We start from the raw sequence: 16628 nt of genomic DNA on the forward strand, positions 1-16628 counted from the left end.
TCACTGCACACTTTCCTTTAATGCACCTCAGCCTCTGAGGAGTTGCTGACATCTAGGCAGGGATGGTAACATCACTGTAAAACGGCCTTGTGAGGTTACAGCTCCAAGTAGGTGTGGGGAACCAGTCAGAACTGCCTGTACGTAACTTAACAGTCACTCATACTACAGCGGTGTATTTTTAGAAGTTCTTTTTTTTTTTTCACAAAGTGGATTTACACACGTAGCAGGCTGACAACAGAATCGCTTTTCCACAGAACCAATGGATAACAAGTGCGCTTAGTGTCTTCATGAGTCCAAAAGGCACTTCAGCGTCAAAAGGCACTCTAAGCGTCACAGACACTTAGAGACAGTAAAATTATGAAAAAGTGGAGTGTGACCAGTGTGCTTACACCAGCAACCTGCAACAGGAGGGGAGGCGGGGCACAGCCCAGCACTGAGCAGGGTCACTTCCTGCTGTATGTACAGGTAGCCATGTGTACACATTCACCTCTGCAGCACAAGGGAGGGAAGCCCGGCACTCAGCCGACTCTCTGCTCAAATGGGAAAGGGCCGGTGGAACAAGAAAGGGCAGCCACAGGGTTAACGAGTCCTGTGTCCCATGCACTGCCACTGTTTCTGCTCCTCTCTGGAGCTGACAGGGACTTCATTTAGCTATCCTGGAAGAGTTGATTTTCTTGATATCAGTGGGGCTTAGAATCAATGTCCCATTTCTGAATTTTCCAACTTGTCCAACCCGTCCACTTGACAAAATGCTGGGAGCCGACTTCTTGGATCTCCTGTGTTGAAAGCGAGAAAAAGGTGCCAAGCAGTTAGAGCGAGAAGCAAGACCAGAACCTGTAGCTTCCTCCCCTTGTGCAGGCCCCGTCACAGCTGCACGCGTCTCTCGCTTCAGATAGGTGTGGAACACTATATCCAGGGTTACCCTTCCTCTCCACTCCGATCCTGACAGAGGTCACCGCACTGAAATGACCCCTGCAGTGTTCTCCAAGCTCCTCTGCAGCCTCGTTACAGGACTCCCCAGCACCTGATGGCAATCTGTTTTCTCAGGTGGGGCTTCCCTCACTGCCCCTTGGGGACAAGGCTTCCTTGGGTGACCACACCCGCTGGGCTGAGGGCTGGGGTGCTGCCCACACGCAAGGAACCGTGAAGGAACCAAGCACAAGGTGTGGTCGGTGACAACCCAGTAACTATGCCACTACTTACCTGTCCTCCTGCCCCCTCACTTTCCTCTTCTTTTTCTTGAAAATGTCTGTCTCTTGGGCCTACAATTTAAGATAGTATGTCAGCAATGGATAGTGAATATTCAAAAACAGAGCAATGGGTTTTGACAAAATGGGTCATATGACAAAAAGTCATATGAATGCCATGTATTTAAAACATTTCTAAGTTGGTATATTAAGCATAAACCAGGGGCTGGAGAGATGGCTTACCAGTTAAGAGCACTGGCTGCTCTTCTAGAGGTCCCAAGTTCACCCCCAGGACCCACTGTGGTCCACAACATCTGTAACTGTATTCTTATGGGATCTGATGCTCTTTTTTTTGTCTGCTACCCTCTTCTGTCATTGCAGGCTTATATGCATATACAGCACTCATATACATAAAATACATACATAAAGAAAGCATCAACCATAAAGTCTCACCCTGAACCCTGTGATGGGTCTAGTGGCACATACATGTGACTCTACTCAGAAGGCAGAGGCACAAGACTGACAATTTTAAGCCAGCCTAGGCTATATAGTGAGACCCTTCACAAAAACCCAAGGACTTGGTTGTAGCTTCCTTCACTGCCCTGGAGGACAGGGCTTCCTTGGGGCAACCACAGCTCAGCACCAACTGACAGACACTGTGGCGACACCAATGACCCATTGCCTCAAGGCCAGCCTTGCCTTACCATGACCAAGTCAGATGCCTCAGCTGGCCGGATGAAGCTCGGCTGAGATAATGGGGGGTGGGGAAGACACCTATGGGGCAATGCTGGTGTCCTGACTGCTCAGCAAGCAGGGAGCGCCAGCAGGCAGCCTCTGAGCTGAGGCTGCCAGGCCACACCTACCGCTCTCTTTTCTTCTTCCACTGCGATCTTCTTCTCTTTGATTTGTTTCTGCAAAACCTTGTAGTTCACGTAAGTATTCTTGGGAGGCTGAAGGGAAGGAATAAAGACATCATCAGTTTCTATTCCGCAATAATAAAAGAGCAGTCCCAGGGCCCCTGGGCTGTCCCCTCCCTTCAGGCCTGGCCACAGCGGTATCCCTCACTCACCTTAGCCCCCAGCATGACAGCCCGCTCCCGTTCCAGGACTCTTTCTTTTCCTTTGCCATAGCCCGTGATCCCAAATCGGTGTACTTCCAGACGAGCCTGTGGAACACAGCAGTCAGACCCAGTGTGTCAGCCACAGTCAGACCCAGTGAGTCAGCTACTGCCCTGCAGCCTCTCAGTCACAGTCAGACCCAGTGTGTCAGCCACTGCCCGCAGTTTGTCAGTCACAGTCAGACCCAGTGTGTCAGCCACAGTCAGACCCAGTCTGTCAGGCACAGTCAGACCCAGTGTGTCAGCCACTGCCCTGCAGCCTGTCAGTCACAGTCAGACCCAGTGTGTCAGCCACTGCCCTGCAGCCTGTCAGTTACAGTCAGACCCAGTGTGTCAGCCACTGCCCACAGTCTCTCAGCCACACGGGCCCATAAAGCTACTGCGGCTGAGGAAACACCACCAGGCTCTTGAACTGGCCACTCTCAGTGCTGCCTCTTTGTTCACTCTCACAGCTGAAGCAATGGACTATCTCTTCATGAGCTGTGCCAGAACTGGGATTCAGGAGGCACTCTGTACTCTGATTGGATGCCCAGTGCCAGAGGGGCAGCCACTTAGAAGAAAGCCCCTCTCCTAACATACTGCCCATAGCAGGTCAGATGCAACTGTTTTCGGAAGAGGTGGTTAGCAGTTCCCACTCTCAGTGGCTGACTCCCTCCTGCCCTTTTCTCAGACATCTTAGAAACCTGGGGCACAGTGGACACATGTCCCCATCTAACTTACCACTGTGTTACTGCACTGCAACCTTGGTGCTGGGAAGTGAATAGCAGTCAGTCACATGAACACTGCAAGACTAGGTTTGCCATCTCCTTAGCCAGCCTGGAGACAAGAGTCTATACAGAAGACCAGTGCTGCATTAAAGCTGCCAGTTCATAATAAACTCTAGTGAGCCTTAAGGAGGAACTAAAAGCTACCTCAAATGCTTACCTTTTCTAGGTTAAATTCCTGAACACCCACATCTTTTTCAAGGACCTTTGTTTTATTCTGCAAAGAAAACAAATTCGTATTAAAAACTACCAATTAGCCAGGTACAATAGCACAAACCAGTATTACCAGGAGAAAAGAGGTGGCTACTCCTTTGAGGCCACTCAAAGGGCTACACCATGAAACTTTGTCTTAAAACAAACAACCCAACACCTATATGTATGTGTATGAAATAAAAATAAAAACCAAAATACCCACCTCTCAAAAAACAAAACAGAAAATATTAAGTATTGGAGAAGATGTTGAGAAACTGAAACCCTTATACTCTAGGCACAAATGCTAAAGGGACAGCAGCAATGGGCAGTGTGTCATCTCCTCAGAACAGTAGGACAAAGTATGCACACAACTGAGTTGTTCCACCCTGCCAGGGGCTTGCAAAGGTATCTTGTACACCAATATTCATATTAGCTGCCTTCACAACAGCTACAAGGGCAACCCAGATGTGTGCTGACAGATGAACAGGTTAAACTGTGGTTTATACTCAGCTTTTAAGAGGGGAAACTCTGGGTTGGGGTGTAGGTCAGTGGCAGAGTGCTAACCTCATAAACACGAGGTCAACACTAAATAAAGTGCTAACACACAATAAAGAACAGAGGACACTGTGAAAAAGACCAGTCACAGAGGGCAAGTAGTGGCCCACCCCGCAAGGGGAGCTGGCCTGTAAGAGAGCGAGAGCAGAAGACTCTCGAGATGCTTGGGAGAGACTACTGTTAAAGACAAAAACGTTGGCCAACAGTAGTCACCATCTAATCCCAGGCCCCATCTGTCGTAGCAGCAAGAGCTGTAAACTCCACGCAGCCTCTAGGAAAGATGTTGGCCCCCGTGGTGGAGGATGGGGCAAGCCAAAGTGGCTGTCCTGCTTTCTCAGGACATAGTCCCTGCTCTGCATAGGCAGGATATCCAATCACAATGCAAACCCCATGTCCCTTGCTTTCTTCTCCATATGGGAGCTGAGCTCCTGGCCCAGTAAACCTGTCTGTGGCCCACTGACTTGCCCCAGATCAATTTCTTCTGTGTGCCTTGGATTTAAAAAGACAAAACTGCCAGCTGTAACTGCACGTCTTTAATCCCAGCACTTGGGAGGCAGAGGCAGGAGGATCTCTGGGAGTTCAAGACTAGTTGGTCTATATAATGAGTTCCAAGATAGTCAGAGGTACATAGTGAGGCCCTGCCTTGGAAACAAAACAAAGCAAAGCAAACCTCCTGTCCCCAAGAATAGAAAAAAGTATCAGTGGAGTAATGAGCTGACTCAGCTTTGGGTAAGGCACTTCCCACAGAGCCCAGGGACCTGGGTTTATTTCCTGGGCCTGACACAGTAAAAGAAGAGCGCTGTCTCCTGAGTTCCCTCTGACCTCCATACATGTGTACCCTAGTACCCACTATCACCTGTACAACTAAATAATGTTAAAAAAAAAATCAGGATAAGACTTGCTCACTGTGGCCAGTGTAAAGTTCATCAATCAGATGACTCTCTTCCTAAAACCTGACCCCAAGGGAGCTCAGAATGAAGTGAGTACACTGGATAAGCACTCTGTTGTCAGGCTTTTTAGCAATGACCTGGGGAGGTGTCTTCAGGTCTGGTGATGCCTCTGACTCCTCCCACTGGTCTTATCAAAGGCCAAAGAACCCATATAACCTGTATTCTATCTCCCAAGCAGCAACTAAGTACATAGCCTGGAAGCCCGAGAGCCTGGGGTCAGATCCACAACCCTGTATCTGAATGGCCAGGGTCAAGTTCTGCCTGCAATGCTGCACACTGAGAAGCACAGGTGCCATCAGCACACACTTCCATGACAGCAGGGGCACACGTAGAGGGACATGCCTGGTGTATGCAAGGCCTCTCTCTGTCCCATCCCAACATCAGAGAAATAAACCACAATCTGTAATTTGTGGCGGACAGGGAGACAAGTGATTGCTGAGAAATCTGATGAGGTTTGTCTGCCAAATAAGTTTGCATTAATCTTAAAAACCAAACCTTGTAAAGTTGTGCTGACAAGGGCTGAGTATTTTGAGTGGCACATGTGTATAAGGAGTGCACTTAACTGCAGATCAGCAATACAGCCTCCTCAGGCACCTGGCTCCTCTGTACCCAGAGACTGGTGGGAGGTCAGGGGATTCAGTGAGGCAAGAGGGGTCTGTGGATGGGAACAAGCACGGGCACGTGGGAAACAGTGCCAATAGCAGAGCCTAGGACAATGCTCTTCCATCTTTCATCTCTCTATGTAGTCCAGGGTGTCCCTGAACTCAGAAAACAACCATGCCCTGCTCTGGTCTTTTCCATCTAGGTCATCAAGGGGCCTCTGATTCCTAGGGTAGTAACGGTGGAAACCAAGCAGCTTGAGAGGGTGTGGGGGACAACCTCACTGACTCTGCCCTTCCTCTCCGGAAGTTGCACTCCCATTAAAGGACAGGTTCTTTCGTTTGTTCCCTAAGCTCCAGTCCAGGCCACCCCATTTCAAACTCAGAGTGGAACCCATAATTTGCTTCATTGGTTAGAATTCATTTGCTACCCAGGGTCAGCATCCTACAAACATCAATCAGACCAACTCCTGCCTGGTCTTTGCTACTTTGTGGGTTCTTCTTTTTCCTACCCTTATACCCTGGTTCTACCCTCTAACTCCTCTAAGAGATAGGAGAGAAAGAAGCATAAAGGAGGGAGACAGGAAGGGAGGGAGGGAGAGAGAAAGCAAGAGTGCTCCGAATCTAATTTATTTCCCAACGGCTCCTCCCAGTTTCCAGACTAGCCCCTTTAAACTTTTCTCCCAACCATTCCTCCCTCAGTTCCTCAACAGTCCCTTCTCCCAGTTTTCCCAATACTAACAGCTCCAAACTATAACGAAGGTTGTAGCCTATCTGCTCAGCTCAGCGTCTCCTGGCTGAACTCTCTCCTAACAATATTTTCTGCACCAACTGCCTTTTCCTCTCACTTGACTAACTCAATCTCCTTTCGAAATCTCAGCTCGCTTTTTGAGGCAACTGACATTGTAGGCCATAGGGTCAAGCAGTTCGAAGAGCTAAGAATTCTTAAAGGGCCAGTCGGCTAGCAACTGGGGATCCTTTAAAAGCCCAGGCATACCAGATAAATCCCACCGCACTCCCCATTTGCTGTGGCTTCTAAATCTGCAGGCTTGAAACTGCCCCAGGTGTCCCTGCAGTCCTGCTACTGTTGTTAGTGTTGCTTCTCCCTTCTTCTCAGGGTTCACAGATGTCTGCTGGGATCTCTCTGGTCACTCAGGAGCATATTTATAACTGAGATAGAACCTAACAGCGATGCTTCTCTTCTTCCCTGTAACGTGGGCACCGCTTCCTGAATCTTTTATACTTCCTTGATGACGTTGCTTAATCTCCACCCCAGCTCTGTGCTTATAGTCCTGACTTGGGCACGCAGGATTTGGTATTTAACATGGTCTGTCTTAAAAGTCCTGCTCAAAGGCCTGCTGTCACTCTGCACTGTGGATGGCTCAGTATCACATGAGAAGAAAGTCCCCCTCATAGGCTAGTTAGTGGTTAGGTGCTAAATGCTTCTTGTCCAGGCTTCTGGGCTGACAGGAGAAGGCAGTGGCTGGTCCAATGTTTTCAGAAGACCTCCCCTGTTCAACTCTGAGCTTTATTAGTTTTGGTGGTATCCACAGCTTTTCATTTCCCATGGAAATACAAACAAATTCATGTTCCCAACACAAAACATTTGCTGACTTCCATTGTGATATAACATATCCTTATAGTATATAAGCTGATTTGATTCCAGTTTTTTCTTTTCCCCAGTGTTTCTCAGATGCTGTTGTTCCTTTCTTGTTAATGTTCAGAAAACTGAAAGTTAACAGAGCATTCCTGGTCTATCCTGGGGGAGGCCAGGAGGGAGTGGCATCTTTATTGAAAGTTAACACACCACTATTAGTCTACCCTGGGGTCTTTATTTTTTATTGCTTACACCATCCTTCTTTAAAACCTACTCAGCCGGGCTGGAGAGATGGCTCAGCGGTTAAGAGCACTGACTGCTCTTCCAGAGGTCCTGAGTTCAATTCCCAGCAACCACAAGGTGGCTTACAACCATCTGTAATGGGATCTGATGCCCTCTGCTGGGGTGTCTGAAGACAGCTATAGTGTACTCATATATACATAAAATAAATAAATAATTTAAAAAAAAAACCTACTCAGCCAATCCTTTTGGATTTTTCCAAAAGCAGCTACAAACAACACAGTGTTTAATGAGGTCAGAAAAGCAGGATCTCTTGCTCTTATGATTAAGTCAGAAACCCCTTCTATAGGTCTTTAACTTTTTACTTTGTTTGTATGCTAATAAGATTCATTCTAAAATACTATCTTTTCTTTGCATGATGAGCCCAGAAGAAGAATGACTTGAAGGCAAAATAACCAAAATACAGTCCAGTTTGGGATCTATGTGATCCACATATGAATCTTGCAGTCTCTTTTCAACTGAAGTTGACTCTTTCTTTGTTTCCTTTGTTAGGTGGACTAAGTTTGAATTTCCTTGTAATGTTTGAAACAAATTACTTAACTCTTGAGTAATTAATCCAATGGTGGGTTGTAGCCAATTAATATCTCCTATTCTGTACCTTCTGTGGTTAAATTTTTTGTTGACTTATTTTATAACCTAGATAGTGGATAGATCTCCTCTGTATTTTTTCAGAAGCAATCAACAAACCCTAACAAGGCAAAATTCTTTGTTTCATCAAACATTTTCTCTCAAGTATCTGCATCAGAATCAGAACAAAATCAAACAAAATATTATGTATGTAATGGTAAATAATGGATTGAGAAAATTGCCTATAAATGATTTCTAGTGGTTGTTGCACAAAATATTAACATAGAGTTGGACTATTTAACATTCCTTGTGGAAGACGTTTTCACTGATACCCTTTACAGGTTAAACATTATTATATGTAGGCACAGTGAAGGCAATTTTTTTCTTATCCTGCTCTTTCAAGGGAATAGTAAAAAAGTTGTCTTATAAATCAGTTATCATAGGCCATGCCATAGGTAATAAAGAAGTAAAGAAACACCAGGTTGCAATGCACTCATTGGTTGGAATATTCTATTCACAGCTCTCAGATATGCTAACATTCTCCATTTCCGCGATTTATGTTTTTATAACAAATACAGAGGAATGCCACGGGCTGGTAAACTCTCCTTCCTATACGCTCAGCTTCCACTACACTGTACCAGCTGACCAAGTGTTGTAATCTCTCCTTTTCTCAGGGCCACCATCCTGTCCATACAGGCTCATTAGTTTTAAAGTTTTATCTATCCATGTACTTCATGTATACAAATGCACACCGGAAAACAGAATCAGAAGCCATTACAGATGGTTGTGTGCTATCATGTAGTTGTTGGGAATTGAACTCAGTACCTCTGGAAGAGCAGTCAAGTGCTACTAACCACTGAGCCATCCCCCCAACCCATTAGTCAACCATTTTAAGGATAGGGCTATTGGTATAATATCAGCAATATCAGGCCCCCCTTATAAACTTGAAAACTCAGTCCCTGTTGTGTCCTGTTTTGGGACAACCTGCACACTCTGTGGTTATTCTGGATGATATTTTTCAATACTGTTCCCAAAAGCATCTTCCATTTCACCCCTTATTTTAGGGATTGTCACTGGTATTGAGGGCATGTTAATCTGAGTTTCCCACTGCTGTAATGAATCTTATTCCCATAAGTTAATGGCTATGCCAGCCACATGAGGCCTTAAAGTTCCTTTCTGGACCCATACATTTAGCTCATCACAAACTTTGTTTTACCTGAGATAACTTTTTTTTTTCAAGACAGGGTTTCTCTGTGTAGCCCTGGATGTTCTGGAACTCACTCTGTAGACCAGGCTGGCCTCGAACTCAGAAATCCATCTGCCTCTGCCTCCCAAGTGCTGGGATTAAAGGTATGTGCCACCACTGCCCGGCCTGAGATAACTAATTTTAATTCCTAGAAACTGGATATAAACCATGTGAAGTGGCCATTCTGAATTCCAAGGTTTTTGTGAAATGATTAATATAATATAGCTCATATCCACCCAACTTTCTATTTCAACGTCATTCACTTGCAACTTTAATTTTGGCCTTCCTATCATTAATAATTGTTCACCAAAATACATGTTTTCCTGTACTTCCAAACCTTCCCAATCTTACTTCTGAGCAGCTTTGTCCTTGATATAGGGAAACTGATAGCTGAGCAACCCTACCACCTGCGTTAGCTAGCATCTCTCTTTTTACATAAGCCATTACTTCAATTTCTCCTTTGAAATCTTCATCTATAATTCCTGGATGCACAGTGAATCCTTGTGAAGTCAAACTCTTCCTTCCCAAGATCATCCTTACTGTCCCTGAGGGCAAAGGACCATAAACCCCAGTGGCTATTTTATAACTCTGAATTTTTGGGGTTAGTGTAAGATGTTTATCTTTGATCAAGTCTAGAGCAGCACTGTCTGCATCAGCATGCATTAGATCTGCAATACTTGGTTGAGCTTCTCATTTTTCCTAGCTTGTACATTTTACTGCAGGGCCTTGAGCTAGCTGACCTTCCCCTCCACCCCATTTTGTCCATTATTTTTTTCCCAACAGCAAGAAATTGACTTGGCTATCTCTCTCTTGGATTCACTGGTTCAATGACAACCCTTGCCACACCATCTGCACACCCCTGGAAGCCTAGGACTTCTGACTTCTTTCTGATTTATATCTAGAAAAACTGTTGCCCTTAGAGATGACTTGTTCACAATTTTGCTGCAAATGACCCTATTTCCCACAATTAAAGCTCTGTGCACTTTGAGGTCTGAGACCTTTACCAGCTTGTTCACAATTTTGTTGCAAATGAACATATAGCCCCACAATTAAAATATTTGTTATTTTGAGATCTTGAACCTTTAGCTACAGTTTGCCCAATCATGGTGACATTATACACTCTAGAATCAATGTTGGTGGCCTCCCAGATCTACTCTTCCATGGGTCCTGCCCTCGCCTTAAATGACCCAACAATTTTTGTGAATTCCATATTTGCATTTTCCAATCCCAAGGTCTCAATTAGCACTTGTTTCACATCAGGGTCTGATATGGCTTTGTTCACAGCTGAAAAATATCAGTGAAGGCTTTCCTGAGCTTTGTATAATTTTTGTATATTTCTTTGCTGGGTCCTCAACTTTGTCCCAAGCTTTTAAAGATACTAAATGGCATCATTCTATGATTGCATCTTCAAATTGAACCTGTTCTTGTATATCACCAGAGCAATGTTCAGCGATCAACTTGTCCCTCAATAAAATGCGTTGTTCTAAGTTACTAGCATCTTCTTGTTGGGAGCCACCTAGGAGAAGCTAGAAGCCAGCAGGTGTTCTTCCTGAGGTGGTTCTGCCATGGACTATAAATCTATGACATTCACTTCTTTTTTTGTGTTTTTGCTTTTGTTTTTTTGTTTTTTAGAGACAGGGTTTCTCTGTGTATCCCTGGCTGTCCTGGAACTCACTCTGTAGACCAGGCTGGCCTCGAACTCAAAATCCACCTGCCTCTGCCTCCCAAGTGCTGGGATTATAGACGTGAGCCACCACTGCCCACCTGAATTTCACTTCTTTTTTGGTTTTTCAAGACAGGGTTTCTCTGTATAGCTCTGGCTGTCCTGGAACTCACTCACTCTGTGGACCAGGTTGGTCTCGAACTCAGAAATCCACCTGCCTCTGCCTCTCAAGTTCTGGGATCAAAGGCGTGCGCCACTACCACCCTGCTGAGTTTCACTTCTTTAAGCAAGGCTGAAAAGATTACATGTTAGGAAAGATTTCTGCTATTAATATGCTTTTCCTATATATAAAACATCACTAGATATTAACTTATCCTTTTGAGCAGATTTCTGCAGAACAATGTAAATGTACTGTCTTATAGTGATGCATATAGACAAATAGATTTAATTCTTAATGATGATTCTATAAGAATTCCTAAAATTGGGCTGGTGAGATGGCTTAGTGGATAAGAGCACTGACTGCTCTTCTGAAGGTCCTGAGTTCAAATCCCAGCAACCACATGGTGGCTCATAACCATCTGTAATGAGATCCGATACCCTCTTCTGATGTGTTTGAAGATAGCTATAGTATACTTATTTATAGTAATAAATAAAATTTTTAAAAGAATTCCTAAAATTATATTAGTTCTTATTAAGATCTTTTATAATAGGACTGCTATTAAGCCCTTTCTGATGTAAAAACTGCAATGAGAACTCTGCCAGTCTTCAAGTATCATGAGTTAATTACTTCTGAGAAAGCAGGCAAGCATTTACAACTTAGAACACATTCTAAGAGGTTGTAAAACAACCAAAGATAATAAAAAGGGAACTAAATGATTTACCATAGGTGCAAGAACAGAAGATAAAATGTTGAGCACGTTTACCTATATGAAATGTCACTAATAACTTAGTCACAAAAATTATGTTTTTTAACTTTTAATGAACTTGTTGAGTTTGTGAACGTTTAGCCAGACAATTACTCCTAATGGATATGCAGGTATATATTCTCTGTTGTAAACTTCTTATTCAATATATGATTTGAATTTATGTTTGAACTTCTAGTGAACTCTTGTAAAAAAAAAAAGAAAGAAAGAAAAAGAAAAAAAGGCAAGGGGGATGCTTGGATAAACCATGTGATCTTTTCTCCTTGAAAAGGTACAAAAAATTAGGAAAAATTACATTGGCAGGCATAGCATTAGGAGTAAAGGCACTGGGAATGAGGAGGGCATTATTATTGTTACATCAGAACAGGAGGAGAAAGCAAGATTAGAAGAGAGCAGAGAACTTTTTAGAGAGAACTTTTGTAGGAACTTTTTGGAGAACTGAAGAATTTAGAAATAAAGGCTAAAATCACTTTTCAAGTGTTCCTTTTCTTCCTGCAACTTCAAGTAGCAGGCTAGAAGTTAGAGCCATGAAGTTCCTGCAGATAGAACAAAGGCTACTTTACTTACTGTGAGGTACTAAACACCAGAGACTGAAGTTTTCTGGCCTTAGAGGAACTCAAACAGGTCAGCTACCACAGCAAAGTGACTTAGACTTAAGACAGCTAAGTTTTATTATTAAACAGCAATCCTAAATATCTCTCAAGACTAAGTCTTATTCCCAACTGTGTTCTTCCCCCTCGGCTACCTTCAAGAGAGAACCAGAAAGAAGTGTCAGGGCTGGTCCCCCTAGCATCTTCTCTCCACCATGACAAGAATTGCAACTGAGGGCCAGCCCCTGGCACAGCTGTTACCAGTCTCTTCCAGTCTTGTGGAATAATTCTACTTTGAGTAGCCCAATTATCTAGAGTTTGTTTCTCAATGGGGTAGTGCACCCCATTAGACATCATCACCTCTTTAAAAAGTTTTAGGTCCCTCATTTCTACAGGACTCCATCCTATTTCATCTTAACCTTATGGATTATTTCCATTAGCAGGCATAGGCTGTATAACCACTGGGAATGCTGTTGGTGATTTGGGACCCAGGACTGCCTGTCCTCATAAGGTACTAAGGGTTTAACCCTGTCTCCTGAAAAGGGCTGTCTCATCTGATCACCCTCCTGCTTCTCCATTTCTTTGACTTGACTGCCCTTTGACACAGTTCCTTTTCTCCTTTCTACCTAGAAGAAACTCCATCTCTCTGGTTCAGTCGGTGGGAATGAACTTGTTTGTTCTCCTGTTTCTTGACACTTTTTTCTTCCATATTTTGATTCCCAAGCTTCTCCATTTCTATCTGAAAACGTTCCAGTTGCTCAACTTTTTAATAAACAAAATAGCCCCAAAATGAGGGAAAACAAACACTGCTGCTGAAAACCACACGGGGCATATCCGGACAACAGCCTTCGCAAACACCTTGTAAGCTTTTTGAAACAACGTATCCATCCTTTCTTTCCCTCCCTTTTGCTCTAAGGTACATGAAATCAAACCTCACATTCTGCCTAGCCCTGCATTGAGGTCACCTGTAGCTGGTTTTGCTCCTTTGTGGGTTCTTCTTTTTTCCCAAGCTTTTATTCCCCAACCCCCACCCCATTTTACCTAACACTAGATAGGGAAAAAAGGATAGAGGGAGTGAGAGACACAGAAAAAGACACCAGAATTTAACTTTTTTCCTATTTGTGCCTCTCAATTTCTAGCTCATCCCCTTCCAACATTTCTCCCAACCATTCCTCCCTCAGTTCCCCAACAGTCTTCCTAAAAGTCCCTTTCCCCAGTTTTCCCAATACTAACAGCTCCAACCTAAAATAATTACTGTAGCCTGCTCAGCTTAGCTTCCCCTGGCTCAACTGTCTCTAACAATCTTCTGCACCAATCTTTGGGCCATCCCATTTCAAACCAGAATGTTGAACATTGGTTATAGTTCATTTGTCATCCAGGGTCAGTATCCTGAAAACACGAATCAGATCACCAGCTGGCCCTGCTGGAATTCTGTCATAGCTTTCCACATACTTGATTCTTACTTTGTTTTGGTTTAATTGGAAGGACCTCATCATGTAGTTAAGGACCTCATCATGGCCTGGAATTCTTTTTGATCTTGTTTGTAACCCTGGCTGGTCTAGGCCTTGCTATGTAAGTAAGGCTGAATTCACTTCATGATGACCCTCCCGAGTACAGGGAAGATAGGTGTAAGGTATCACACCTGGCTGTTTTCATGTACTTTAAAGTACAAAGTCCCACAGCTGCCTCTAAGACCCCCCAGCTTCTGGGGTTCATCTCTCAGGTCACTGTCCCTCTGTCCTACTCTTGCTGTTCTTCCAGTTCTTTGAATCAGTAAGGCAGGCAACAGGGTTGGCAAGGCTGTCTCTCCCACTCTAAGCATCTTTAATACTGAGCATTACCTGCTTGGGCCTCACATCCCTGACCACAATCCTTAGAGCGGGCTCTGCCTCTTACCCTGTTTTGTCTTTGTTCACAAGTCCTTTACTTTTATTTATTTATTTATTTATTTATTTATTTATTTTGGTTTTTCGAGACAGGGTTTCTCTGCAGGGTTTCTCTGTGTAGCCCTGGCTGTCCTAGAACTCACTCTGAGGACCAGGCTGGCCTCGAACTCAGAAATTCACCTGCCTCTGCCTCCCAAGTGCTGGGATTAAAGGTGTGTGCCACCACTGTCTAGCTTGTTCACAACTCTTTACCTTTATAATCAAAGGAAACAGGATAGCATCCATACTCCACTGCTGGTCTCTAGGGACAGGCAAATAGGCAAATAGCAGGCACACAATCACAATCAGTTGTGGGATAAGGAACTGCACACTTGAGTTTCCTGTGAAATGACTTCTGAAGTCCCTATACCACAGGCAGGGAAGTCTGGGAAGAGCATTTGGAGGCTAAGACGTGGAACAGAACAGCACTGAGATGGTGCCATGCACCCACATAAGCCTGTTAAACCTGTAAGAATGCACAGCACTGCTTCATCATGGAATTCATGACATCAGTCTAAGTTCTGGGGGAAAAATGGTCATTTTCTAGGTCTAGGCAGGGCCAGACACCTGGACCTCTGTCCAAAATGTACCAATAGTTCTTCCTTCTTCAAGTTCTCGAATTCCAGAACTATGTAATGGAGTTCATTATCAATCACTGTCTCTGCCACCCACCTTTTGGAATGTCCTGTTTTTAGTGAACAAGGCCCAACTAGTCCTCTGTAGTACAGCTATAGCATGGCTACTTTGTTGGCCTCACCTACTGAATTCTCCCCCTTTGCTTGGCATCCCCCAGTCCCAGGCTGCAATGCTGAGACTCCATCCATAGCCTTTTTGTGTGTGTGTGTGTGTTTTTCCAGGGTTCATTGCCTGACTCCTTCACTTTGCGCTCGCGTGCGCGCTCGCTCACACACACACACACACACACACACACACACACACACACACACACATTTTCAAAGGGCAGAGAACATTTGGACAAGTGAAAAATATAATCAAGTTTAACAAGTTCAAAACACAGAAGTTCCTGAGATAATCCAAGTATAAGGAAAATACTCTCGAAGGGGTTAGGGAGACAACTTGACAGCCCACAGACATTCTGTTCTTGATGGGTAGGGAAACCCAGACTCTCACAACGCCAGCTCTTTCTCCATTCTATTAATAGACAAACTTTCCACTCTAGGAAGGGGGCAAGAGTGAGCACAGAAGATGCTGGGGCCGGAGAGACTTGTGACAATAAGGAAGGGTGCAGAGACAGATCGGGTAAATTCCGAAACCTGTTTAACACCAAGAATAATGCTTTCATACTTTCCCAAACCATGGCACACTAGAAAAGACAAATCCTTGTGAACTCCTAAAATAGGAGGAGATGACCAAGGGCCATTCCTTAGTGCAGCTATGACAGGTCCCAGGGCTAGTATCTGAAGCATGAGTAGGAAGCTGATTAGATCCATCCCTAAAGTAAGGACAGGTGTGACTGCAGCCTGGCATCCTAATGAGCCAAAGAAGAGCTGTCAGCAAGCCAGGTATATAATGACGATGTTTGTTTGTATTTTGCAATCTCCTAATTCAAATAATGCTGCTTAAAACAGTAAGAATACGGCAAATGAGGACATAAACACCCATTCACACAGCCATGAAGAATATTGCTGACTTAAAAAAAAAAGATAATGGTCATGCCCTAGTCTCAAAAATCTGCTTCTGGGACCTTATCTGCAGAAAGGGTCTTTTTTGTTAGTTTGTTTTGTTTTCGAGACAGGGTTTCTCTGTGTAGTCCTGGCTGTCCTGGAACTCTCTCTGTAGACCAGGCTGGCCTCAAACTCAGAAATCTGCCTGCCTCTGCTTCCCAAGTGCTGGGATTAAAGGCGTGCGCCACCACCGCCCGGCCTGCAGAAAGGATCTTAGAGAGCAGTTACAGTTCTCTGGGGGTGAGGAACATCCTGGATTTAGGGGAAGTCCTAAAACCAATGATAGGTAGGTACCCTGAGAGACAGGTACAGGAAGGCAGAGACTGCAGTTACACCACCAACAGCCAGGGGGTGCATACAGCCTCCCTGGCCAGAGGCAGGAAAGCTTCCTCTAGTCCTAGTCCTAGAGTTTTGGAAGGGAACATGGCCCTGCCATGCTTGGCTTTGGATTTCTGTCCTCTACAACTGTATGTAACACTGGTGGTGACTCTTTATTGCTTTGGAGCACTATATGGTCATTTCTAACAGCTGCCTTAAGACAAATCCCATTTTCTTCTCTCTCTCTCTCTCTCTCTCTCTCTCTCTCTCTCTATCTCTATCTCTCTGTCTCTCTCTCTCTTTGCTAGATAAAGGTTTATGGAACATGAGGAAGGCTAAAGAATGGCTTATCTCTGGATTTTAGCAATGAATTTAAAAAATCCATTAGTATATCCTTGTTGCAAGGAAATGGGGGGCAGAAAAGATTATTTGTGGGAGTAACCACCTCAC

General features: G+C 44.4%; 1 protein-coding gene across 1 annotated transcript in view; it reads right to left on the reverse strand.

The window, feature by feature from the left end:
* The window catches only part of CUNH1orf131 (chromosome unknown C1orf131 homolog), a 19544-nt gene continuing 2916 nt past the window's right edge, over window positions 1–16628 (reverse strand). Inside the window, exons 3-7 of the mRNA XM_031341813.1 lie at window positions 3229–3285; window positions 2257–2352; window positions 2051–2137; window positions 1204–1262; window positions 1–776 (exon numbers count right to left, since the gene is read on the reverse strand). Coding sequence (XP_031197673.1) covers window positions 644–776; window positions 1204–1262; window positions 2051–2137; window positions 2257–2352; window positions 3229–3285 — 432 coding nt within the window. The 3' untranslated portion in view covers window positions 1–643. The remainder of the gene's footprint in view (window positions 777–1203; window positions 1263–2050; window positions 2138–2256; window positions 2353–3228; window positions 3286–16628) is intronic.

Source organism: Mastomys coucha, unplaced genomic scaffold (genome assembly GCF_008632895.1).
Source record: "Mastomys coucha isolate ucsf_1 unplaced genomic scaffold, UCSF_Mcou_1 pScaffold22, whole genome shotgun sequence".
NCBI lineage: Eukaryota > Metazoa > Chordata > Mammalia > Rodentia > Muridae > Mastomys > Mastomys coucha.